Here is a 26,868-nt window from a genome sequence, read left to right as displayed (position 1 = left end):
CTCCTGACATACCATCCCCTGAATAAAAAACCCTAAATAAATGCCTGTAGATCTACACCTTGCCAACATTCGAAACATATTGTGGGAGCTACAAGACAAACAACAAGATCCATAAAACCTTACTTACAACCTAACTCAAGGCGGGGAAGGGAACCAACAGCTGGGTCCCAGAAAAAAAAACAAAGCTTCCCTTGCCCCTTTATGGCAGAGGAAACCTGCGGAAAACAGTGAAGAGCTCAGTAACTCAGTAAATAAGAGAGATTTTAAGGGGAAAAAAAAAGAAAATTCTCTCTCTAAAAAGTTAGAGAGAGAAGAGAAGTCTTTCATACCATGTGAGAACTATTCCTATGGCTTATCTGCTCGTTAAGTAATTCTTTCATAGCAATATTGAGAAGCTCCTGTATTTATCTACTCGAATCAGGAATCATGCACCATAAAGAACTTTAACAATCATCAGGGACATTAGAGTAGCTTTTACCCCCATTAAAAGGTTAAAAACCTTTAATCTTTCTCTATTGGGAAATATTCTACAGATGGGAATGTATCTTAAACAACAAAAGCTGAGAATAATCAAATCCACTGATGAGTAAGGAAGTTATGAAGACACGGATAATATTTTCAGGCAAGTATAGACAATTCTGTCTGTTTACACAAATTTAATTGCATCAGCAACTATAATAATTAATTTGAAGATCTAAGAACAGTCCATCTTTAGATTTCAATAATGCCTGTTGCATGTCAAGAAAAAAATAAGTCATCTCTACACAGAACATCCATTAGGCAAGAGACAAAACAGAAAAATCCATACAAGCATAAATGACAGAATTAGCATCTAAGAATCAGTCTAAAATCTTATCATATTATATGTGGGCTTAAGAAGAATTTTTTTTTTTTTTTGGGTTCAAGTCATGTTCAGACTCAAAGCTTGGAAAAGCCAAGGAGGCTGTTTTAATCTCTTCTGTCTCAATTGTTCATCAACATCAATACTTGTTTTATTTTCACTTTGGTAACCACCCAATGTGGTCATGTCAGGAACCTGAACGAGCCCCAATTCACGCCCTCCTGATTCTTCTCTTTTTGTATTCATTATCTGATGGCTCAAGGAACTTGTCCTGTTTATATGGCTGGATCCTGAGGAAGGTGAAGATAAGCTAGGTCCCGAATCCGATGTTAGTGGTGTCTCAGGTTCCTTCCTCCTTTGGTTATGGTAGCTTGAAAGGCCCAGCGTTAGCTCAATCTCACTCTCATCTATAAGCTCTAAGGCTCTATCCCTGCTTGATGATTCTGCAGCATAGTCTTCAGCTGGCCTTTGCAAGTCTAGTTTCATTTTGGGCTTCTGTTGCATCTCACTGTGAGCATGATTATTCTGCACAAAACTAATCCCATTCTTGAAGTTGCACAATTCTTGACAGTGTGTACTAGTCCTATTGTTACCAATATTCCTCATCAGTATCTTCTGGATTCGATATAGTCGATGAAGTTCATGCAGCTGCAACATTAATTATATTATTGATCTCAAGCGTAGAAGCTATATATATAAATATCTATCAAACGAGAAAATATGGAGGGAGAAATTAAAGAAATACCTGCTCTTTGAATGTTTCTTCATGTTTTAACATGGCCATTCTCATGTATTCCTTATCATAGGGCTTAAGAAAATTCTCCATTTAGTTCTTTTGTATTGATTGTGTTTGAGTTTGTAGCAAGGTTTTGTACACAGAATACAGAATTAATCCTTCCTTTCAAAGAAGTTGTACCCAGAAATGCATCATCATCACATTTCCAAATTGGTGCGTGATCTATATTATCCTCTTCTCATAATTACATCTGTCAAGGAGGGAAAAGAATATTGTAAGCTTACGTCACCCTTTTGGTTGATGATAACTATAGATTGCTTACTTTCCAAGCAGTGAACATTAATGTCAAACACTATGATATGAATGCACTATAACATCAATTATTTCAAGTATACTTTGTCATCTAGCAGCTTGTTTTTATTCTTACTTTTACTCCTTTTTTGGGCCACAAATCATAGTTTCATGTACAGAAATATCTAACAACAGCAATAATATACAATATCCAATTTATATTCTCTTTAGTCTTTACCCATGTTAATTATCATTCCCATTACCACTTCAATGGAGCCCTCAATAATTTCTCTGACGTCTACTGTTCAAAAAAGAAGATTTTATAGATCATAACCCAAGCATTGACTTGAATCCTCCTTTAACTATGCAGATGCAATAATTTTTCTTTTTCCAAGTTATATATAAACCCTTTATATCAGAATTATATAGTATAATATTGAAGAAGTTATTAATTTCCTTCATGGAATTTATTGCAATATTAAATGACTTCTCTCATTCTCTGTGATATTCAATGCCAAACTTCTTTTTGATCCATGAAATGATAAACTCAATAAAAAAATTAAAAAAAAAGGAAGAAGAAAAAAAAAATCAGTTTTTGACATTGATAATATATAATCAAGATCGAAAATATATAACTATATTAAACACTGATCTGGTCATACAGAAGGGAAACTGATGAAGAAATAAACTTGTTAGTTTGGACATCAAAAGTTCAAATATATCATTAAGAATTGAATAATTGAAAAAGAAGATGTGCAAACAACTTTCTGGGAACTAAATTGGATCCTTTCCTGCCATATAGAATTTATAAGAAAAAGGTACAAGAAAAAAGGTAAAAGATAGATGATCTTCTGACCTGTAAGAGTTTCAAGGGCTGCGAAGACGAAAGCTTATTAGGTTGTGAAGCTGGAGAGGAGAAGAATCAAAACTTAAAAAAAAGAAGTCTTCCACGAAGGAAAAGGCCAACAGTAGTTTCTTTTTGTATTTGCACCAAGACCTCTCAGCTGGTAGCAGCCAGAGCTTTGTTTGTTTGAGAGAAAGAGGAAATATAACTTGCCTTCACATTCTCCATCAGTATATACTGCAGAAGAAATAATAAAATAAAAACTGGAGAAGAATTTAAGATTCTTTCTTTCTCACACACACAAAAGCCAAAGTGTTGTTGCATCTGGAGTTTGAGGCATGCCAAACAAATCCCAGTGTCTTAGCCAATGCCATTCAATTTTTGTGAAAAAGATGCCCCAGACAGGTCCAGCAGTGCACACCTATATATAAAAATTGGATATAAATATATAATATATTTTATAATTGTTGAGATCACAAGGAACTTTCATTGCTTTAGACAATCATCAAGAAAACAGCTTAGGTGATTCACATGCAATCAAAGATTCTATATATTACCAACAACAGTTGTCTAAGTTATCTAAACACACATTTATTATATTTTTATATGTTAATCCAGATCAATACGAAGGAGCTTAAGGTGGCATCTCCTGGCCCACCGACAATTAGATCTCTACCGTACATTACCTGGGTACCTATAAACAGTCCAAAAGTTAAGACTGACTACAGGATCTCTAATCTGAATTATCTCTCACTATAACCAATAATTGTTAATTAATGATAATGAGATGGGGTATGCATGGGCTTTGTGGACTTCCATTTGCCTTGAAACAAAGAGTAAGCAAATATGATATTGGGCGAATAGTTTAATAGCCAGCACAGTGATCATAGCAGTAACTTGGCCATGTGAATGGGAGAGTCAAGAAATCAAGTCTGCAAGTATCTTATCAAACGGTTCAGGGTTAATAAATACGAATGATCCAGGAAATATGGTACAAATGAAATGTACTTGCTTATGAATCCCTCAAGAAAATTTGTATGATATGGATATATATGCATCAGCTAGATCTCTTTCTTTCCGTTTGAAGAGAGAATGAGCTGGATTTCTTTGTCACTGTTATGTTTCTACCATAAAATTGATCTCATGCGAATAATTATATAGATATTTGTTATATATAGTATACTATAAAGAGACAAAATACACTTAAAAACAAAAGAAAAGAAAATTTAAGTATTCCATGTCTGCTCGTGCTTATCAAGAAATATGATCACCTTCACATCCATGTAGGCCTTGTGTGATAACTACTTACTGTTTCTTTCTCTCTCTTTTTTATTTCAAGAATCTAAAATAATGCACCTCTAGAATTTAGAAGAAAGTGAAGGACCCTGAGATAGAGAGAGTGACATGGAAGCACGCGTTGCCTGTGAGGGGAGGTGCAGCCGAAATGGGGATGTGGGTCCATTAGGGTTGCTGAAAAGATAGCTAGCCATTGGTGAGGGATGAGAGCTACCCTGTGGCTACTGTGTGTTTGGTCCTACATAAAAAACAAAGAAAAATAAAAATGATAATCCATTGTGACTGCCGAAGGAAGAACAGAGGAATAGTCAAAAAAATTTATCTGTTTCGACAGTAGAAAAGATGACAAGTAAGGAGGGCACAGAATAGTGCAGCTGATAGAGTAATTTTCACATATTGCTTCTTGTTTTAGAATTTCAAAACAGGAATCAAATGCCATTCAGGAATCTTTTTTCTGCCATGTCCATTTCCATGTCGGTCGTGTTCTTCTCCAGCCTTTAGTGGATCTTCTCGAGCATTTCACCACACGCTTGGAAATTTGGGTCCTTACAAATAATAATAGGTTAATTCAGCATTTATTTAGCAACTCACACAATTTCTTTTTTAACCTTCAATAGTTGAATCAATCTATTTATAAATATTAATTAAATAAAATAAAGAATAATTTAATTAAATAAAAAATATTTTATTACAATTTAAATGATTTATTTATTTAATCATTATAAAAAAAATCTTAAACAATAAATAAAAATGAAGAGAAATAATAAAATAAAACTAAATTATAATAACAATCAATACATATTAATTATGCACCTTCTCCTATATCATATCTGAAATTTAAATATTTTATGTATTTTTAATTTAAAAAAAATTCTCAACTTTGATTTTTTAAAATAATTAATTTCATTGAGGTCTCTCAATCACAAGCCAAGGCCATTATTGAGGTCTCAAATTTTATGGTTCATAAGGAAATTCCCTTGCTATTAATCTTAATCACAAGCGAAGGCCAATGGAGAAGTAGTGGGTATGTGATGATTTATTTTCTTAAACTTCTGAGAGGTTTCAGAGTCATGACCATCCTGTCTTGTGAATTATTGATTGCTTTCATATATATATATATATATATATATATGAATAAATTGGATTTAATTATTCTTTAGATTATTTAGTATGTACCAATAATGATGATGGATAGTGGAAGTGGAATCTTAAGGTACTATTTAATGAAGGGAATTATTTTATTTTTAATTTTCTCAATTTAGAAAGAGATTAATGCAATGTTGTAGTTAGTGGGGAAACACATGGTGCTCAATATCCTCATAGCAACTTCTCAATTGTCCATTTTGAATATTATGATTAAAAAAAAAAATAACAAAAATAGTAATGGGGGCATTTGCTTCTTGCCATGAGCTAAAATGGGTTAGATATGTTATATATATATATATATATATATATATATATATATATATATATATATGTTATTAATGACACCTTTTTCTCTTTGTGAAATTTGGTTACGAGTCAAATGTAAAATTACCTTGTACTCTATGACAACTAGCAAAATAGCACAGTGTATATATATATATATAAAATAGGAAAATTTTATATTAGATTTAATTAAGTTATTAAATTATTATTAATTAAAAAAATTTAAATTAAAAAAATTTTAATGTTACTATTTAAAATATTAAAACTCTAAATGTTAGCGATATAAGTTAGCAGTTACTCTCAAATTAATAACCTTAATAACCTTATTTTTTTTTTAATGGCTATAAGTTACTCTTTGTATAATAATAATAATAATAATAATTATTATTATTATTATTATTATTATTAAATCATTTTAAAATAATAAAAATAAAATAATATTAAAGTAAATTAAAATTTATTAAATGTATAAAAGAGAGAAAATTTTTAAATATTGATTTTCTTTCAAAGTAAATATGAGTCTTAATTTTACTGTGATTAATTTTTTAAATTAAAAATTAAGGAACATGATAACGTGTGATAATTATGTTTAGTAATTATATATTACAACTGTTTAAAAATATATAAAAATTTAATGTTGACTTTTTTTTAAAAAAAAAATTAAAAATAATGGATAAATATTACGTTTAATAATTAGACATATTTAAAAGAAAATTCAATCATTAATTTCTTACAAAAATTCAAATATACTTAGTTCTAATTTGAAGCAAATGTTTTAAAAGAAATTAACTGTTCAGCTGTGGTAATAATTGAATAGTCATGATAATATTGGTTGAATTTTAAAATTAAATATTTTGAGTTACCAAATCATCAGCAATTAAATATTAAATTTAATTACAGTAAATGTGTTTAGAAATATTTTACTTTAAAAACATTTTTAAATTAAAAATTAGGAAACCTCATAATAAATGATAATTATATTTAGTAATCAATATTTTTTTATTATTTAAATTTAAAAAATCAAAATAATTAAGTATTGTATTTAGAAAATTAAATTATATAATAATTATATATTAAAATTGTTTAAGACATACAAAAAAATTACCATCAATAAATTCAATTAAAAATTACTACTTGGTGTAAATGTGATAGATTTAAAATCTTATCTCCTCTTAAATTTGTTTTACAAAAATCTGGACCACTTCTTCATTAGGAAGTGAAAATGGAACATATATAAAATTAATATATATGTTTATTAGGTATAATTAATAAATTAATCTAATTAACTTTTAACTTTTTCTATCTTTAATTAAATTAAGTTTTCCAAGTGTTTGTAATAATAATAATAATATTAATATTAAAGTATAATAATTAAATAATTTATAACTTAATATACATAATTAGAAAATTAATAACTTAATTATAATTTAAAAAAAATTACATAATTAATTAATAAAAATAATTTAATGAAATTACATAGCATATATATATATATATATATATATATATATATATATATATATATATATATATATATATATATATATATATATATATAATTTAAAAAATTTTCTCAATAATAATAAAACAATATAACATGATTAATATTAATCAAAGTAATAATATTAATTATTTAATAATTATACTATAAAAATATTTAAAAAAATAAAATTAAATATTAATAAAAATTACTTGTTTACCATAACTATGAAAATAAAATTTTATTTATTTTTTTATAATTCATTATATATATAGCATTCAAAATATATCTTTATTAAATACGTAATAAAATAAGATAAATAAAAATAAAATAATATTAAAGTAAATTCAAATTTATTAAATGAATAAAAAAGAGAGAGAGAGTAAAGTATTTAATTCTATATAACTACTTTTATAGTATAATTTTAAATTATTTTATTAATTTTAAGATATATAATTCTTAAATTTTTATAATTAAAAGAAATAATTAAAAATTTAAAAATAATTAAATAAAAAATTTATAAAATTATTGCAATATATCTAATATTTTTAATTAGTTAACCATGAAAATTATATTAACCATAATAATAGTGAATATATTTAATGATAATAGTAATTATATTAATTACTTACATTAATTATTATAATTATTAAATATAATAATTTTTATATAATAAATATTATGTGACAGAGCTAAAATTTAAAATGTCGTATGATAATAGCAAAAAGAAATTTTGTTATTTTATAATATCATATAACAGTAATAAGAGAAAATTTTTCTACTTTATATGTATGTGTTAAAATCCTGGAGTCGCCATAATTGAAATGATTTTTTTCTTTAATATCTCTTCTAATTTGAGTGTAGAAAATCATGTAAAAAAAATATTTTGGTAAAATAATTTCTTCTATGAAAAAAAAAAAATGAAAGCCTTCCCTTCGCTATCAAGAGCAAACCTTGGCCAACCAAAGCCACAAAAAAAAACAAAAGAAGAAGTTCCACAAGAAAAGACATGGACCATTGCAAAAATCAGGTGATGGCCCCATAAGCATACTCATCAACTCATAAAACTATAATTAAAATTAAAAAAAAAAACTCTTTTTCTATTTTAATTACATCATCAAAAAAAAGAATCTTACATACCATCATTTCTTGGTGGCCAATGTGGACTCAAATTGCCACAACTTCTATAAGAGTTTTGCATAAGCAGATATTATTATTATTATTATTATTATTATTATAATTATTATTATTATTGGGTTCTATTTGTCTCCATCCATATTTGTCTCCATCCACATCCACCACCTTTGCCCTTCTGTCATCGTCAGCTTAGCCACATATTTATTTCCAATATCTTAATACCACATTTTGTTTTATGCTCATGCCTTCAATTCTCTCTCTATCTTTTTTTTTTTTTCCAGAAATTACAGATTCTATTAAATGGGTCCATTACAGATCAGAATTTGACATCAGCAAGAACAGGTATAGTGGAATGTATTATCAAATTCAATTTGATTTTGATGGATGTTCTTCTCTGGAACTTACCTCCCCTATAATGGCTTTCTAAAGTTCTGATTTTTGAGAAAAAGTCATCAATCTTTATTAAAATAAATAGGTAAATTTTATATATATCATGATGTCTCTTTATATATTTATTTTATGATTTATAAAAAATTATTTTTTTTTTAAATTTATAATTACTTTTTTAAATAATATCTCTTTAATGATAAAATTTAAATAATATTTTTTTTTTTAGCAATTCAATGCTAGAAGATAATTTCTGTACAATGAAATGAAAGCATTATCTTTATCTCAAGGCAAGTAATTATCACCTTTTTCTGTCTTTTTCATTAGCAGGAAGGGAGCATTTGCTTCTTAACACATAATATGGTTAGGGGTGAGCAGTTTTTAATTATAATTAAAAAAAAAAACTAAATTAAATTAAGTTAATTTACTTTATTTTGGTTTGTTTAGTCAGAATAATATACTTAGTAATTTTTAAGAATTTTAATTTTTAAAAATGATTCAGTTATTGAATTAAAAGCTAAATCAAATTTTCAAAAGACTTCTATTTTATTTAGCCCATTAACTCATACTCAAAGCTTATATTTCATACATAACATAAAGTAATAAGTTGATATTCAGAATCAAACTGAAAAATCAAATCATAAATTTCAATTTGATTCAATTCTATTTCACTTATTGATTTGATTCAATTAATCATGACAAATTATTTAATTTTTAAAATTTTTTAATTTAATTTGATTTAAAATTGAACTGATAGAACGTCCATTCCTATTTATGATAGATAAATAAATGCCTTAATAATATTCTAAATATAGTTATTTTGTTATTCAAATAAAAAAGAGATATCAATATCACAATAATTTTATTTATTTTTTTATCGAAGATTCTAAAATATCACGAGAGTACTAAAAAATAATAATTTTTTACATAAATAAAAAGCAATTTCTTTATTGATTTTAGAAGGTGGATCCATATGTTTTGTGAAGGAAAATGTATAGATATCGGGTGCACTCAGTAATTTTTTAAAGTATAAAAGTTCTTTAAAGTGATTACAGAGAGAGATACATATTGATTTGGAAATTCATGAAAAAAGATATATGATTGAATTAGTAATCATATGTTATCTTTCATCCAATGAAAAGGAAACCTAGATGTGGCTGGTGGGCTTGAGTATTGGATGTAAAAATGGGTTTTGAACACAAATGATGAGGAGGCCTACAGCCTACCAAATGGCCTGTCCAGTGTTTCAGAAGTTCAGTTCATGGAGTCCAGCAACTGCATTTCGGGCTTTAAAGTCCTTTTTCCCCTTTGTAAACATTTTTGTTGTTGCTAAGATTTGCTCATTGTTTCTAAGAGCGAGCATTCGGTTCGAATCGAATCGAATTGAGTTAAACTGAATTAAATTATAAAAATTAAATTTTAAATTTTAGAAATTAAACTAAATTGAACTGAAATGGGTAAAAAATCAAATCAAACTAAATCGCTCTATTTCTGTTCGGTTCAGTTTAAATCGATGGATTTTGATTTTTGATTGATTTTTAATTTAGACTTGATTTTCAAGTTATTTGGTCTAATTTTAACTTTGGTTTGAACCTAATAACCATTAATCAATGAAATTAAACAATTAATATATATATAATTAAATACAATTCATAAATTTTCCATAAAAATAAATCAATTAAAAAATCAATTCAGTTTGATTTAGTTCGATTTGAATATATAAATTACTATTCGGTTCGGTTTAACTGATTTTTTTTCTTCAAAACTGAACCGAACCGAAATAATTGAAATTTTTATAATGTAAAATCGAACCGAACTGATTAAATTTTAAAATCGAATCGATTAAACCGAATTAACTCAGTTCGATTCAATTTTTCAATTTGAACCAAATTCTGCTCAGCCCTAATTATTTCAGCTAATTGTCCTTGTAAATCAAATATATTGATTATTAGGATATAGACCTAACAATATATTATACTATATTATCTTTAGTTGATAATTTAATAGTCGAATGCTTATTTCATAATATTAAACAAAAAAAATTAAAGACACTCTATTAATAGTTTTACTCGATAACACTGAAATCGTCTTTCAAACCGCAAAATTTCAATTTTAAATCTTAATTGAAACTAATTATAAAAAAAAAAATACAGTCCAAAATTTTTCAGAAATCAGAGTAATAATTTCATCTGAGGTTAGTTAGCCAAACAATACATCATGTGTGGACCTTATTATCATATGTAGACCTCATTATGTGGATTTCACCTAACCAGAGGTTTTCTTAGCTCAGTGGCCCTGTGTTTCTTTTTGATCATTAGCCCATATTAGACAAGTCAGTCACAACGAACTTCCTTTTTCCTTAATTAAAATTGGTATATGGCCTGCAATTTTAGCAACCACACGTACCTAAGCCTTCCTTTCTTTCTATTCTTTTTCTATAACTCTGATGAGAGTATAAATTATTGAGGAAAGGGATTAACAATTTTATATTATATCACTACAAGTAAAAATTTTACAATGATAATAATTTTACTATTTATAAAGTTGGCAAACGATAACAACATGAATAATTGCTAATGGTATATAAAAAAAAATATAACAGTAATTATTATTATTATCATTTAAAATTTTTTACAATAATAATCATTGTTGTTGATAAATATTTTTTTTTACAACAATCAAAATTTTATTGTAAAATATTTATAGCCATAATTTTATAATAACAACATATAGCAATTCATATATTACTGTCAAAAACTTATGACAGCAAATTTTATACATTTAACAGTAAAAATTGTTATTGCTAAATCTAACATTTCTTGCAGTGTATATTAATCTTGAAATTAAGACCATGAGATTTATATTTTCCTTGATTCAATTCCAAGTAATTACAATTTATTATCTCTAGCCTAGTTTGGTCGAGTGATTAAAGGCATATCATTCATTTGATAAAGTTAAGTTCGAATTTTTATTCTCTTAATCCTCTATAAAAATAAAAAATGAAAAGTAAAATTACAAGTTGCTATGCCTTCTCTATCCATTCAAGAACAACACCTACCTAACAAAACAATATGCTCTAAACACATCTCGGAAAAGTCTTAATTAGTAACCCAAAAGGGATTCATAGAGATTACTTCCATAAACTATATATATAGCCTTATGAATGCTATGAATTACCCGAAGAGAAAAAAAGCAACTCTCCTCCTGTCATAGTTCTTGCTTTAACTCTCCACTCCTCACAAGAACACTATTTGTACTATTTTCTCCTTGTTTGTATTTTTCTTTTTAAAATTTGGATGTGTATGACCATGATGCAAGAGAAATTTAATGTCCATTGATTTTTTCCTTCTTCATAAGACGTCTTTTCAGATTGATTGTGCTGTAAAACTTTAAATTCAGTTTATAATGAATTTAAAATATAAAATATATAGTGAGATTCACCTGTTAAATAAATAAGTCTCAGATATTTATATGATTCATAATAAATTGAGTTAGATAGAAATTTCTGAGTCTCTCATTGTTTATAAACTTTTTCAACTCATTCCTAGTAGAAATATCAAACCTTATTAATTGATGTATGTACGAACCCGAAAATCATACATTCTTTAGATAATATTGTCCACATAGCCAAGTTAACATCGAAAGCAATTGATTTCCACTATTCTATATAAGTATGGCCCATGTGATTAGGTGCACCCTACACCTGGATCAACCTTTTTTATGTGTTTGTTTTGATCATATTAATCAAGATGGTGATCATAAAAATCAAAACCAATCATATGTCTAGCATGGATCGACAGAAACCGACTAATTAATAGTACTGTTTCTATAGTATGACTAAGTAAAGGCCAATAGCCCGTGAGAGAAGGCCAAAGCTGAAGTAGCCGTAACGTGCATGCTACGTTCTGGTTGTTCCCCTTTGAAGTAGCCACTTTCTCTCATCCATTTTCTTGGATTTCTCTTCCAATCTCATTCTTTACAATTAATATTGCACTTTGCTTTCATACAAGATTCACCAATATATATATTATATATATGGCCACCTCGCTCGCTCCTTTCAATCCATTGCGCAGCCTCTGCTTCTTTCTGAGTTGTAGTTATCTAATCATGGCGGGTCGATTCCAGCTTTTGCGTGTATTGCCATTTTCTTTCAGTTTGTGCCTCTTCTCTGATACTGTATCAGCTCAGCCGAGACAAAATTATTATTCCAACATTTGCCCAAATGTGGAATCCATTGTTAGAAATGCAGTCCAAAAGAAAATTCAACAGACTTTTACCACTGTTCCTCCAACCGTCCGTCTCTTCTTCCATGATTGCTTTGTGCAGGTAATTGTATGTATATTTTTCCATTTAGTAATTAGTAGACATACCCATTAGTCCATTCCAGCTTGTACATAATTTGTTTCTGATTATGTACATATATTATGAAAGGGTTGTGATGCTTCAGTTATAATTCAATCCACTCCGACGAATAAAGCAGAGAAGGACCACCCTGATAATCTATCATTGGCCGGCGATGGATTTGACACCGTGATCAAGGCCAAAGGAGCCGTGCACGCCGTCCCCAGCTGCAGAAACAAGGTGTCGTGCGCAGATATTCTTGCAATGGCAACAAGAGATGTTATTGCTGTGGTGAGTCCACATAATTTATAGTCTGCAACATCAATTTCTTGGTGACATTTCAAGTGCATGGTCTAATTTGTGGTGTGCAATATTATATTAAATGAATGCAGTCTGGTAGACCTTCATATGGGCAATTGACAAAAAAAGTGTAATAAAAAATGTAAAATACTAAAAAAGGGTGAGTTTGAGATTAATTACCAAAAAGAGGTAAATTTTGCTGAGGTGGAGAAGGTGAGTGCGGGACGCTAATTATAATAGCGTTTTTAAGGTTCGGACGCTATTCAAAATAGCGCCCGGGTGAAAAAGTTGAAAAAAGAGCTGGATGCTATTCAAAATAGCGTCCAGCTCCAATTTAAAGGTTGGACGCTACTTATAGTAGCGTCCAACCTTTTTTTTTTTTAATAATTTTATTTTATATTTTAAATAAAATATAAATATTATTTTAATAAATAAAATTATAATATTATATATTATAATATTTTTATTATGAATATTATTTTTTAATTTAAAATTAAATTAAAATTTAAATAAATGAAAAATTAAAATTAAAAAATAAATAATTAAAAAAATTTAAGAAAAGTTGGACGCTACTAGTAGCGTCCAACTTTTCTTTAAATTTTTAATAATTTTATTTTATATTTTAAATAAAATATAAATATTATTTTAATAAATAAAATTATAATATGTAATATTATATATTATAATATTTTTATTATGAATATTATTTTTTAATTTAAAATTAAATTAAAATTTAAATAAATGAAAAATTAAAATTAAAAAATAAATAATTAAAAAAATTTAAAAAAAGTTGGACGCTACTATAGTAGCGTCCAACTTTTCTTTAAATTTTTAATAATTTTATTTTATATTTTAAATAAAATATAAATATTATTTTAATAAATAAAATTATAATATGTAATATTATATATTATAATATTTTTATTATGAATATTATTTTTTAATTTAAAATTAAATTAAAATTTAAATAAATAAAAAATTAAAATTAAAAAATAAATAATTAAAAAAATTTAAGAAAAGTTGGACGCAAGTAGCGCCCAACTTTTCTTTAAATTTTTAATAATTTTATTTTATATTTTAAATAAAATATAAATATTATTTTAATAAATAAAATTATAATATTATATAATATAATATTTTTATTATTAATATTATTTTTTTAATTTAAAATTAAATTAAAATTTAAATAAAAAATAAATAATTAAAAAAATTTAAGAAAAGTTGGATGCTACTATAAGTAGCGTCCAACTTTTCTTTAAATTTTTAATAATTTTATTTTATATTTTAAATAAAATATAAATATTATTTTAATAAATAAAATTATAATATTATATATTATAATATTTTTATTATGAATATTATTTTTTTAATTTAAAATTAAATTAAAATTTAAATAAATGAAAAATTAAAATTAAAAAATAAATAATTAAAAAAATTTAAGAAAAGTTGGACGCTACTATAAGTAGCGTCCAACTTTTCTTTAAATTTTTAATAATTTTATTTTATATTTTAAATAAAATATAAATATTATTTTAATAAATAAAATTATAATATGTAATATTATATATTATAATATTTTTATTATGAATATTATTTTTTAATTTAAAATTAAATTAAAATTTAAATAAATAAAAAATTAAAATTAAAAAATAAATAATTAAAAAAATTTTAGAAAAGTTGGACACTACTATAAGTAGCGTCCAACTTTTCTTTAAATTTTTAATAATTTTATTTTATATTTTAAATAAAATATAATTATTATTTTAATAAATAAAATTATAATATTATATATTATAATATTTTTATTATCAATATTATTTTATACATTTTATACATTTAACAGTAAAAATCATTATTGCTAAATCTAATATTTTTTGCAGTGTATATTAATATTGAAATTAAGACCCTGAGATTTATATTTTCCTTGATTCAATTCCAAGTAATTACAATTTATTATCTCTAGCCTAGTTTGGTCGAGTGATTAAAGGCATATCATTCATTTGATAAAGTTAAGTTCGAGTTTTTACTCTTTTAATCCTTTATAAAAATAAAAAATGAAAAGTAAAATTACAAGTTGCTATGCCTTCTCTATCCATTCAAGAACAACACCTACCTAACAAAACAATATGCTCTAAACACATCTCGGAAAAGTCTTAATTAGTAACCCAAAAGGGATTCATAGAGATTACTTCCATAAACTATATATATAGCCTTATGAATGCTATGAATTACCCGAAGAGAAAAAAAGCAACTCTCCTCCTGTCATAGTTCTTGCTTTAACTCTCCACTCCTCACAAGAACACTATTTGTACTATTTTCTCCTTGTTTGTATTTTTCTTTTTAAAATTTGGATGTGTATGACCATGATGCAAGAGAAATTTAATGTCCATTGATTTTTTCCTTCTTCATAAGACGTCTTTTCAGATTGATTGTGCTGTAAAACTTTAAATTCAGTTTATAATGAATTTAAAATATAAAATATATAGTGAGATTCACCTGTTAAATAAATAAGTCTCAGATATTTATATGATTCATAATAAATTGAGTTAGATAGAAATTTCTGAGTCTCTCATTGTTTATAAACTTTTTCAACTCATTCCTAGTAGAAATATCAAACCTTATTAATTGATGTATGTACGAACCCGAAAATCATACATTCTTTAGATAATATTGTCCACATAGCCAAGTTAACATCGAAAGCAATTGATTTCCACTATTCTATATAAGTATTGCCCATGTGATTAGGTGCACCCTACACCTGGATCAACCTTTTTTATGTGTTTGTTTTGATCATATTAATCAATATGGTGATCATAAAAATCAAAACCAATCATATGTCTAGCATGGATCGACAGAAACCGACTAATTAATAGTACTGTTTCTATAGTATGACTAAGTAAAGGCCAATAGCCCGTGAGAGAAGGCCAAAGCTGAAGTAGCCGTAACGTGCATGCTACGTTCTGGTTGTTCCCCTTTGAAGTAGCCACTTTCTCTCATCCATTTTCTTGGATGTCTCTTCCAATCTCATTCTTTACAATTAATATTGCACTTTGCTTTCATACAAGATTCTCCAATATATATATTATATATATGGCCACCTCGCTCGCTCCTTTCAATCCATTGCGCAGCCTCTGCTTCTTTCTGAGTTGTAGTTATCTAATCATGGCGGGTCGATTCCAGCTTGTGCGTGTATTGCCATTTTCTTTCAGTTTGTGCCTCTTCTCTGATACTGTATCAGCTCAGCCGAGACAAAATTATTATTCCAACATTTGCCCAAATGTGGAATCCATTGTTAGAAATGCAGTCCAAAAGAAAATTCAACAGACTTTTACCACTGTTCCTCCAACCGTCCGTCTCTTCTTCCATGATTGCTTTGTGCAGGTAATTGTATGTATATTTTTCCATTTAGTAATTAGTAGACATACCCATTAGTCCATTCCAGCTTGTACATAATTTGTTTCTGATTATGTACATATATTATGAAAGGGTTGTGATGCTTCAGTTATAATTCAATCCACTCCGACGAATAAAGCAGAGAAGGACCACCCTGATAATCTATCATTGGCCGGCGATGGATTTGACACCGTGATCAAGGCCAAAGGAGCCGTGCATGCCGTCCCCAGCTGCAGAAACAAGGTGTCGTGCGCAGATATTCTTGCAATGGCAACAAGAGATGTTATTGCTGTGGTGAGTCCACATAATTTATAGTCTGCAACATCAATTTCTTGGTGACATTTCAAGTGCATGGTCTAATTTGTGGTGTGCAATATTATATTAAATGAATGCAGTCTGGTAGACCTTCATATGCTGTTGAATTGGGAAGACTAGATGGCCGCAGCTCAACTGCTGCTAGTGTTAATGACAAGCTGCCCAAGCCAACTTACAATCTCAATCAGCTCAATTCTCTCTTCGCTGCTAATGGCCTCTCCCAAACTGACATGATTGCTCTCTCAGACACCCAATGATTGTTTTTTTTTATTATTATTATTATTTAAAATTATTTTTTATAATAACTGCTGAACTACCAAAAATAATTAAAGGCGACAAGCCTAGTGATCGGGCTAAAGACTAAATCCATCAGAATAACTGGATTTTCTGCAGCGGCACACACCGTTGGATTCTCCCACTGCGGCAAGCTCAGCAACAGAAATATACAATTTCAGTCGTCAAAATCCAGTAGTCCCTACACTCAACAGGGCCTACGCAACTCAGCTACAGCAGAAGTGCCCAGAAAGGTGGATTCCAGGATGGCCATCAATATGGAGCCGAACACACCCAATAGCTTTGACAACGCGTACCATCACAACCTCCGGAAAGGACAGGGCCTCTTCACCTTCGACCAAGTCCTCTTTTCAGACCCAAGATCCAGACCCACTGTTAATGCATGGGCCACCAACTTCCCAGCCTTTCAGATAGCCTTTGTCGCCGACATCACAAAGTGCGGCCGGTTCAGAGTCAAGACGGGTAGAAACGGAAATATACGTCGAGATTGTACCATTTTAAATCAAAGCGAAATTTAAGAAAATAGAGCATTGTTATAATTAATGAAAAATTAGAATTAGTTCTTTTATCCAACAATAATGAATATTTATTATTTTTAATAAATTATCTATTTTATTAATTTTAAATAATTAAGAAAATTTAAGAAATCAATAAATTGCAATTAATATTTATTGCAGTATATTTTTAGTTGTCGATGAGGAGAAAATTTTTAGTTGCAGTTATTTATTTTTAATCGAAGGATAGAATTTCCACTAGAAGGCCTTAAAAGACCGAAGAGTATATAGCCATGGACAAAAGACCTAGCTACAACAAAAATGATCCAAGCCCATGCGTATCAAGGCTCAAGCCCACCCCAAAGAGCATATATCTAGGAGAACTCAAGCCTGGGCCACCAACCCGATAGCGAAACCGGAATAGAGGAACCAGAGCAACCATCTATCAGCGCCACTGCACCCGAGCATCTGAGCCATGGAGACCCTTCAAACGAATGGCCATACCAAGATAACTAAGGCCAAGTAGAGGAACAAACATCACCAAAACAACATCCAGCATTGAGTCATAGCTAGGAAAAAAAAAACCAGCAACTCAGAGCATCATAGCCCATGAAGTCCAAAAAACCATGCACTATCAAGGAAGACACAACAGAAAGGAAAGCAGGGAGGAGGCAGAGCCCTGTTTGGCCCCTTAATCTCTTTAGTTGGAGGGTGACGACTCTCACTTGGTTGACACTTTCAACCTTCAGGAGTATTGTCTCCCTTTCAGCGCAGCAAAGTCTCCTTTTGTTGTGTCCATCGAAAGCCTGAAGAAACGCATTAGACACAAGCTAGGCAGCCAACTCAATCGAGCGAAAACTCAGCAGATCCATAAGAAATCCCTCTCCTATTCTCTCCAATCTGCAAGTTAAATACTATTTACATCCTCACCCGGAGCGTGGGTCTTACCCAGAGGTGGGGAGGGAGAGACCCACTCTCCGGGTGAAAAAGACAGTTGTTCCCCTGCCCGAAAGGGGCAGAGGAAGACCACACAGGGTAGAGGAGAAATGGCCAAGACTACATAAGCAAGAACGATTTGAGAGAAATTCTCTCTCTACAAAATAGAGAGAGCAGGACTTCCATTTGAAGCCGTATGATAGCAAACAAAAGAGGGTGAGCTTGTGATGGTGTATTTTTTGTGTTGATAGTCCACATCAAAAGTTGTGTCGCCAAGCTTATTTGTATATTCAGCAACGTGTCAGATTAGGAAAAATTATATGCTATCACTACTATTTCATGTAAGCTAATTTCCATAAAATGGCAAGTCAATAGAGTACAAATACATATATACAAATGGACTCTAAGAAATAATAACTATCTAATAGTGAGTCCTATAAAAATATAACTAATTAGCAATTTTTTTTTTAAAAGTAAAAATAATAATAAACAGCTGAAATTGTTCACGTCTATTAATTATTAGCTTGTTATTTCACATCAAATATTGACACTTACTCAACTCAACTCAACTAAGTCTTTATCTCAAAAATTTGAGGTCGGCTATATGGATTCGCTTTCTCCACTCTAAACGATATTGGGTTAAATCCTCAGAAATTTGTAATGTTTTTAGGTCATATTGTATTACTCTCCTCCAAGTTAATTTAGATCTATGCCTTTTTTCTTTCTATCTTCTAACCTAATGTGCTCTACTTGTCTATCTGGAGCCTCTATATGTCTACGCTTCACATGACTAAACCACCTCAATCTCCCTTCTCTCAACTTATCCTCAATTGTTACCACTCCTAACTTTTCTCTAATACTCTCGTTACGGACTTTATCTAATCTAGTATGGCCACTCATCCACCTTAACATTCTCATCTCTGCAACTTTTATTTTAGAAGCATACGACTCCTTCAATGCCCAACATTCACTACACTGAATAATTACTCTAGATTGGAATGTGATTATTATAACCTTTAAACAGCTATAAAACAAGAGACAGCAGGAACGATTAATGATAATAAAAATAATAATAATAATAATAGGAAAATAACAATAATAATTGACTACTCAGGAACCTCATGTTTATAAGCATGCCACCCAGCGAATCAACTACTTTGGAACACGTTTGCTTATCAAAAGTAAGGTTCAAGTTCTCCATCCCAGAATAAACTTAGACCTGTCCAAATGATGTTCCCTACAACAATCTCAACCAAAACGATGAATAATCATAGTGCAGAAAACCTTACATGTTTGCATTACGTGGTGAATTAACAACAGACAAAGAAGTCATTATGATCCTCTGTTGCTAGACTAAAATAGATTCTCTACTAGCAAATCATTGCTTTTCATGATTCCAAAGCATAACCTACTGCATATTCTGCACGATTCAAATTAATTTTTACCCGATACTTAAGATGAATGACAATGAAAGGTTTATTGAAGTCTAAAGAAAATTACTTGGGCTAAAATCACCTGCCATTTTTCTAAAAGAGAATATCAAATCTCATTCTTTTCTTATATTTAGCATATAATGTCCTAGGAATGCAAGATCTTAACCTTCAAAATTAGAGCATTGTCTCCTTGTCAATCAATTAGTCATTCCACAAGGCACGAAGTGACCAAGACCTGCGGAACAATAAATTTCTCGTACACTAATTTCCACTTAGAAATGTGATTAAGAAAATAAATTTAAATTATATCTGAATCATATGGTAAACAAAATTTTAATGCAAAGTTCATTTGATGCAATCTATTGATTTCATCATCTTATCAATACATACCCATGATTCACCCTATTGCACAACTGCCAACAAGAAAATAGAAAGGAGACAGGAATGATACCTTATTAGCTTCTTCTTTCCTTGATGCCTTACTGTGCCCCAAGACTAGATATATCTAATTCCTCTGCATACTGGATGAAAGATGTGCAGAATAGCTTCTTGCAGATGCATGTTAGATCTACTGATTTCCTGCTCCAGTAATTTCTGTTACAGATCTAAGACAGAAAGAAACCATAGCTTAGGATGTTCATTTGAGCTAGAAACCTTGGTTCATTAAAACAGTACCTTAGTTCACTACAATGGTATGATTGATGTTTTGATCCCTTGGACTAACCATTCAACTCATTGCAAATCAGCTACCAATTATAAAGATAGACCAAGCTAATGCTGGAACCTAAGGCTGCATTTCAGATGTTGCACCTCAATCAAAACACTGTATAACAAAAGAGAAGCTCATCCATCATTATCATTTCCCAACAAAATTTTAAGATTAAAGAAGAAAGTGTATGTGGCAAGTCTTCAAATTAGACAGTCAGAAGAGAACCACAAGATCAACCTTCAGCAAAAGGCTAACATGGTATTAGTGAAATCTCAAGATGATTTTTATGAGTCATGCAAAAATATTATATTACACGCTTTGAAAGATTAGTATACCTCCAACAACAATGATAACTAGGCAGAGCATATACCTATCAGTCGAAAGAGTGAAAGAGTAAGATCTCTTGATGGAATGAACCTCCACACCATAAGCAAAGTAGGGCATGCCATCAGATAGTTCTGAATTGAACTAACATGAATACCATTAAGCTATCAGGATTTTCATGTTAAACTAAATCTCCTGTTGTTAAAAAAATGAACTCCAAGAATATATGTTATATTTTTTTTTCCCCTTGTATAGCCACAAGAAAGCGAAAGAAGACAACTTCTGTAGAACTATCATTTAGCAAATAAGGATCGACATCCACAAATTTCAAAAACAATTTGCCACCACAAGGAAGAATATAATTTTCAAGGTTTTCAATAGTCCTATTGTTAATTTCTCTTTGTTTGTTTTAGTATATGGTACTGGCATTTCATCCAATGACAGAAAAAGCGACATGTAAAAATATGGATAGATTTTAAGGATCTAAATATCAATGCAACACTATTATAATTACCTTCCACAGACAGGCACACAGATACTCATTGCAATGTTGACATGGTTTGACAAAAAAAAAAGTTGACATGGTGAACTCTTGAACACACTCTCACACTCAGAAAGAGTGGCAGAGAAAGACACCAGAGTCTAGAAAAAAATGCACAATATCCCAGGGCAAAAAGTAAAGGATACGGTGGAGTTCATCCCCAGGCAAACTTTACCAGTAAGGTTAGGGTTTCAAATCCTGGAGTAGCCCATCCCGAGCATCGAAAACCGCGTACTTAAAAAAAAAAAAACAAAGTAAAGGATATGCTAACTATGTTTGTAGCAACAAGACACAAATTTATGACACAGGAGAATAATATGAAGGAAGAATAGTTCATAAAAGATCATAATAATAATAATAATAATCAACCAGAATAAATAAATGAAAATGTGCCTATTCGACCTACACATAAATGCATCCACCAAAGTTTGTTATTGTTGAGTCCAAGTCCAAATAGTATTAGGAATTGAAGTTAGAGTTCAAGATTAATTTGGAATTAAAGCTAAATATTAATTAGGAAGACAAAATTTGATTAGGAAGTGAAAAAAAGCAAGATAAAGAAAGAAGAAGAAGAGGTTTGCATTGATTGAATTTCAGACGGCACCGAATGCATTAGGAAGTTTGGTCCAAATTGGAATATTTTATGCAGCAGTATTCTCCTATAAAAGAAGCACTATTCTTTTATTTTTGAGGTAGAGAGTGTGCCGTGAGTGCTACAATTTGTAGTGATTGAGTGATTTGTGAGTGAAAAAAATATTTAGTGTTTGTTATTATTCGTCTCATGATAGTAGATTTGTTTGCAAAGTAAGCTTTTGCTGAACTACTTTAAATTTTGTATTTTTTGATTTTGTGGGTTATTTTCATAACAGTTATGAAAAGCTATTAAAAAACTGCTTTCAGCATGATGACTCCATCATCCAGAATGGAATTCTGCCATTATGAGATGCTGGAAAAAGATAGAGAACGAGAGAATTTAAAGATGTCACGTCAGTGATGCAATGTTGGAGCCATGACAGAGATAGAGAATAAGAGAATCTAAATAGTAGATTCTCAAACTACATAGGCTATTAGAACTCTTTTGACAAGAACATAAACAACTGTAGGCCTGAGAATTGGAAATGTAGCTTTATTCCCAAAGTTAATAAATTGAACAAACTATAGTGTCAGTTGGAAAAGAAAACTGACCAATTTGAGACAGCTAGATTCTTACAATGTCAGTATTTTTATTCTCTACCATGCATACTCCGGAAATAATCAGTCCAAAGGCCTATATACATTCTAATCAACTTGATCCAAAACTTGCCCTGACTTTCACTATTTATGTACTTCACAGTTGTCATGCACAGTGTGGTCAACATCATCATCAGAGTGGATCCTGTAACAGTATTAACTCACAATATCATCAAGCCTAAACTTTCCATCCCACCAAATCTTTGCACTAATGTTCTAGTTCATTCTTCTGATGCACGAAAGCAAACCTTCTCAAGTTGCATTGGCCACTCTTCTCCAAGAATCTTAGGGTTTAGTTCCATTGTAAGCCGAAAATCTAACATGGATACTGTAGTGGACCCATTTGGTTTCTGAAAATATCTCACAGGCCGTACCCCATTCAAACCAGATATGAATCGAATCTGTCCTTGACCTGTATGTTTGTGTCCAGATCTTGAACCAGCTAAATCAATACAGGGTTTTATCAATCTCTTCAAATAAACATCCAAGCTGTTATTTAACAAATTGGCACAATCCACTGAAACTTTTATTCCTTCCATTTCTAACTTTTGCTCCAACCTTTTCCTTAAAGAATTGGAATCAGGTAATTCACCACTACTCTGACATGTCCCCATACGATAAGAAGATGCCAAGCGATTACACAGTACTTTTCGTGCCCCTTTAGTGTTCAAAGGGACGCCAAGAGGAGCTCTAACAGGACTCCTACTATAAATGCTAGGGCTTCCAGCAGCCTGATCAACCTCTTCTCCATCTTCCACAGAGCCTGGAGGTCTGCTGCCCAAAGAAAGCAGCTCAGTGGCACTCTGTTGTTCTTGGTTTTTAGGGATAGAATCTTCAAAAGCAATACTGTGGCTCTTCCCATGAGGGCCAAGAGGACTAGGACGATCCCTGAACTTGCGTTCGCTAAGAACTGACCTCCCCTTACGAGGAGATTGGAGAAAATCTCTGCATAGGGACTGAAGACTACTTTTTTGATACCCATTAGGCACTATGACACCTAAAGCACCTTCAGCTTTACTCTCCTTTGGCAGGGTAGTCTTCGAGAACTGTGCATTTTTTATAATTGATCTGAGGAGAAGATTATGAAGACGTACATTTTCCCTCCCTATTGTACCAATGCAGAGTCTATCAAAATCAGATTTGCTAATCTTAAGACTCAGAAACTTTGTGAGGAGATCAAAATACTTCTGTGCTTTTGGGTGCCCAAGCTTCCTCTCAATCTCCAATTTCAGCTCTGCTGTGTCTATCCGGGTAAAATGATGAGCTGCCGGCATTTTAGTTTCGAAACTCCTCACTAGCGATCATCAAAAACAAAACAAAATAATAATGTTATGCTAAAAACCACTGCATCGGAAATTATTACAACACAACTTTCCTAAGAAAAATCGCATAACACGAAAAATTCTCAAATCCAAACAGACATATGCCAATAGCAAGCTTGTTAGTTCTATTAGAACCCCGAAAACCTAAGTTCATCTGTTTCTAGCAAATCACTTTCCGCCAAGTAAAGTCAACAGTAGAAGCTAATCCAAGAAAAATAACTAAATTCTAGAACGAAAGAAACAAAACTTGTATCGAAATTAACCGCAAAACACGATTTTCAACTTCATTTTGCTCATTATTGCTTCAATTCAATTACTTGTTCACCAAATCAAAGCAATACAAAATACATAAAAAGTCTTCAGCCCCCAACTTCGATTTCACATAAACAAACAAAGAAACCAATAAAATTATCCAAACTTCCAAGGTAAATTGGAGCTCGACACAACTCTCTATTGAAAAATTGACCAGTAAAAGAAAGAAAAAATAGAGAAAACTGAGCAAGGCAATCCAGACATTGAAACAAAGAAAGCATAAAAATGAAGCAAAGAAGAAGAAAAAGGCCAAGTTGAATTGGAGAATTACCGAATTGAATTTGATTGAGGATTCACTGTATCATTCAGTGCAATTCGCGGATCAGTAGCTACTTTTTTCGACAAGAAGAGCCGGGAGAGATTAGGGCTAGCAAAGCGAAGGAAAAACGAGGCTTTTTCGAAGCTTCTTTCTAAGTCATCCGGGTCAATTTGCACGTGCGTTTTGACAAGCGTTCACCGTTAGTTTATGCTGCTTAGGATTAGGAGCTGTTTTTTTGAAAAATCATACAATGTGGTAGGACATTATTAATTATGATGTAAGTGAGTTTTTATAATAATTTATATATTTTTTAATTAAAAAATAAAAATATTAAAAATTTTATTTCGTTTAAAAAATCTTATATTTAAATTTTGTTATTAACTTTTTAATATAATTATATATTTTATATTTAATTAATTTATTTACGAAAATATTTTAAGTTTTGATATTGACATAAATGCGATGGGTAGTGCTTCCAAATGTGTAGGTGAAGGGCATCCTATGGTTTGTTTAGTAGTAAAATATACAAGCCAATATTTTTTTTATATATATTAATTATATTAATATAATTAATAAATATAAAAATATTTATATTAAAAATATAAATAGGAAAATTGTTAAGTTATTAATATAATATTGATATATAAATTAAATTTTATTTTATTATAAAATAAAATCATCTTCAATTTAGTTTAAAAAAAGATAATAATTAACGCAAATTTAATAGTTAAATAATTTAAAACAATTAGAATGATAATAATATAATACTAAAATAGCAAAAAAAAATTTTAATTCATATATAAACTTAAAATTAAATTAAATAAAATGAAATTTAAAATTTTAATTAATAAAAAAAGCTAAAATAAAAATTTATAGAGGACTAAAAATAAAAGTGGAATAATGTATCGAAAGATTTATGTAAAATTAAACAGAAAGTCTTTATTTTTAGTAATAAAATAAAATAAATAGAAATAAGGAATTGCAATAGGAAAAAATAATCACAATATTATTGTTAAAACAATGAATTACACTTTTATAAATAAATTATTCAAATTTTATTTTAATAAAAAATAATTAAATAATTTAAAAATACTTGAAATTAAAATAAAAATTAAAAAGAAAAAAAAAAGGAAGGGACATGGGTAAAGATAAAATAGCTTAAATGATATAATTTAAAACATAAATTAAAAAAAAAAAAGATTTGACGTAAGCACCACAGCTTCTTCATTTCTGTTGTGGGGTTGCGGCTGGTGTAATTATTGATAAAAAAAAAAATTAAAATCAAATCAAATGAAATCATTTAATACTTCCGCCAATCATCAAGAACTGTTGGCGGGTTAGTCACCTACAAAATATTAAAAAAAAAATACTTAAAGGGTAACATCATCAGTAATATTCTGTTTGGTAAGGCAACAATGAACTATCCGTAAAAATTATTTTATTTGAACTTAAATTTGATTAATAATTTTTAAAATTTAAAATTTATTATAAATTATTTAAATTATTTCAAATTTAATTATTATTTTATAAAAGATATTTAAATTCATTTAATTTTTTATATTTTAATTAATAATTTATATAAAATTTATTTTTTATTAATAATTTATATTTTAAAATTTTAATAATTTTATAAAATATTTAAATTTTATTTTATTTAAAATGAAAATATAAATTTTATAAATATTATTATAAAAAATATATATTTTATATTTAATTAAGTATTTATATATAAATTTAGATAATGAATACCTCACATGTAAAATTAAACTCATCACGAGTACTATTTTTTAAATTTAAACCTATCATAAATTAAAATATATACTATTTAAATTTATTTTATTAAAATTTAATCGGATTAATGTTCATAAAAATTAGATCGGTGATCATTCTTACATTCTAGTATTAATTTTTATGCATTTTAACTTTTTATCATTTATTTTAATTTTTATTTAATAAAACCGACAAACATGCAAAGGTTTTCCTAAATGTTTAACATTCATACTTTCTAATCTTCTTGCCTCCACTTATTACAAAACTGCTGATGCATGGCGTGAGATAGAAGGAAGGATTCTCAAGCCTTCCCATTAATTAGATTGACTAGAAATGACCATTTCTCTCTATCTTTCTTTGTTAAAACCTCTCTTTTCTGTACAGATATTTTCCTTCCCTAGCCATGGTTGTCAAACCAATCTTCTTCCTCCTCTTTTTCCTTTTCTTCCTTCTTT

The 26,868-nt window shown here is 29.2% G+C and overlaps 3 protein-coding genes and 1 pseudogene across 3 annotated transcripts; 2 read left to right on the top strand and 2 right to left on the bottom strand.

The window, feature by feature from the left end:
- Window positions 1–681: 681 nt before the first annotated feature.
- Window positions 682–3,259, bottom strand: LOC110649364 (uncharacterized). The gene is made up of 3 exons (XM_021803898.2): window positions 2,725–3,259; window positions 1,587–1,827; window positions 682–1,489 (listed from the first exon to the last, which is right to left on the bottom strand). Exons 2-3 carry the CDS (start codon window positions 1,665–1,667, stop codon window positions 902–904), a joined length of 669 nt encoding a protein of 222 aa, XP_021659590.2. The 5' UTR covers window positions 1,668–1,827; window positions 2,725–3,259; the 3' UTR covers window positions 682–901.
- Window positions 3,260–12,547: 9,288 nt separating this feature from the next.
- On the top strand, window positions 12,548–13,093 carry LOC131169421 (peroxidase 73-like). The gene is made up of 2 exons (XM_058128647.1): window positions 12,548–12,766; window positions 12,872–13,093. The coding sequence occupies exons 1-2, from the start codon at window positions 12,548–12,550 to the stop codon at window positions 13,091–13,093; spliced, it is 441 nt and encodes a 146-aa protein (XP_057984630.1).
- A 2,940-nt stretch (window positions 13,094–16,033) lies between these two features.
- LOC110649363 (peroxidase 73-like) lies at window positions 16,034–17,718 on the top strand (annotated as a pseudogene).
- Window positions 17,719–22,632: 4,914 nt separating this feature from the next.
- Window positions 22,633–24,818, bottom strand: LOC110649366 (uncharacterized). The gene is made up of 2 exons (XM_021803899.2): window positions 24,656–24,818; window positions 22,633–24,044 (listed from the first exon to the last, which is right to left on the bottom strand). Exon 2 carries the CDS (start codon window positions 24,022–24,024, stop codon window positions 22,972–22,974), a length of 1,053 nt encoding a protein of 350 aa, XP_021659591.2. The 5' UTR covers window positions 24,025–24,044; window positions 24,656–24,818; the 3' UTR covers window positions 22,633–22,971.
- Between the last annotated feature and the right edge of the window lie 2,050 nt (window positions 24,819–26,868).

The sequence above is a fragment of the Hevea brasiliensis genome, chromosome 10, assembly GCF_030052815.1.
Source record: "Hevea brasiliensis isolate MT/VB/25A 57/8 chromosome 10, ASM3005281v1, whole genome shotgun sequence".
Classification (NCBI taxonomy): Eukaryota; Viridiplantae; Streptophyta; class Magnoliopsida; order Malpighiales; family Euphorbiaceae; genus Hevea; species Hevea brasiliensis.
Note: the sequence above shows the minus strand (reverse complement) of the source record. Positions and strands in the feature narration are given on the sequence as shown.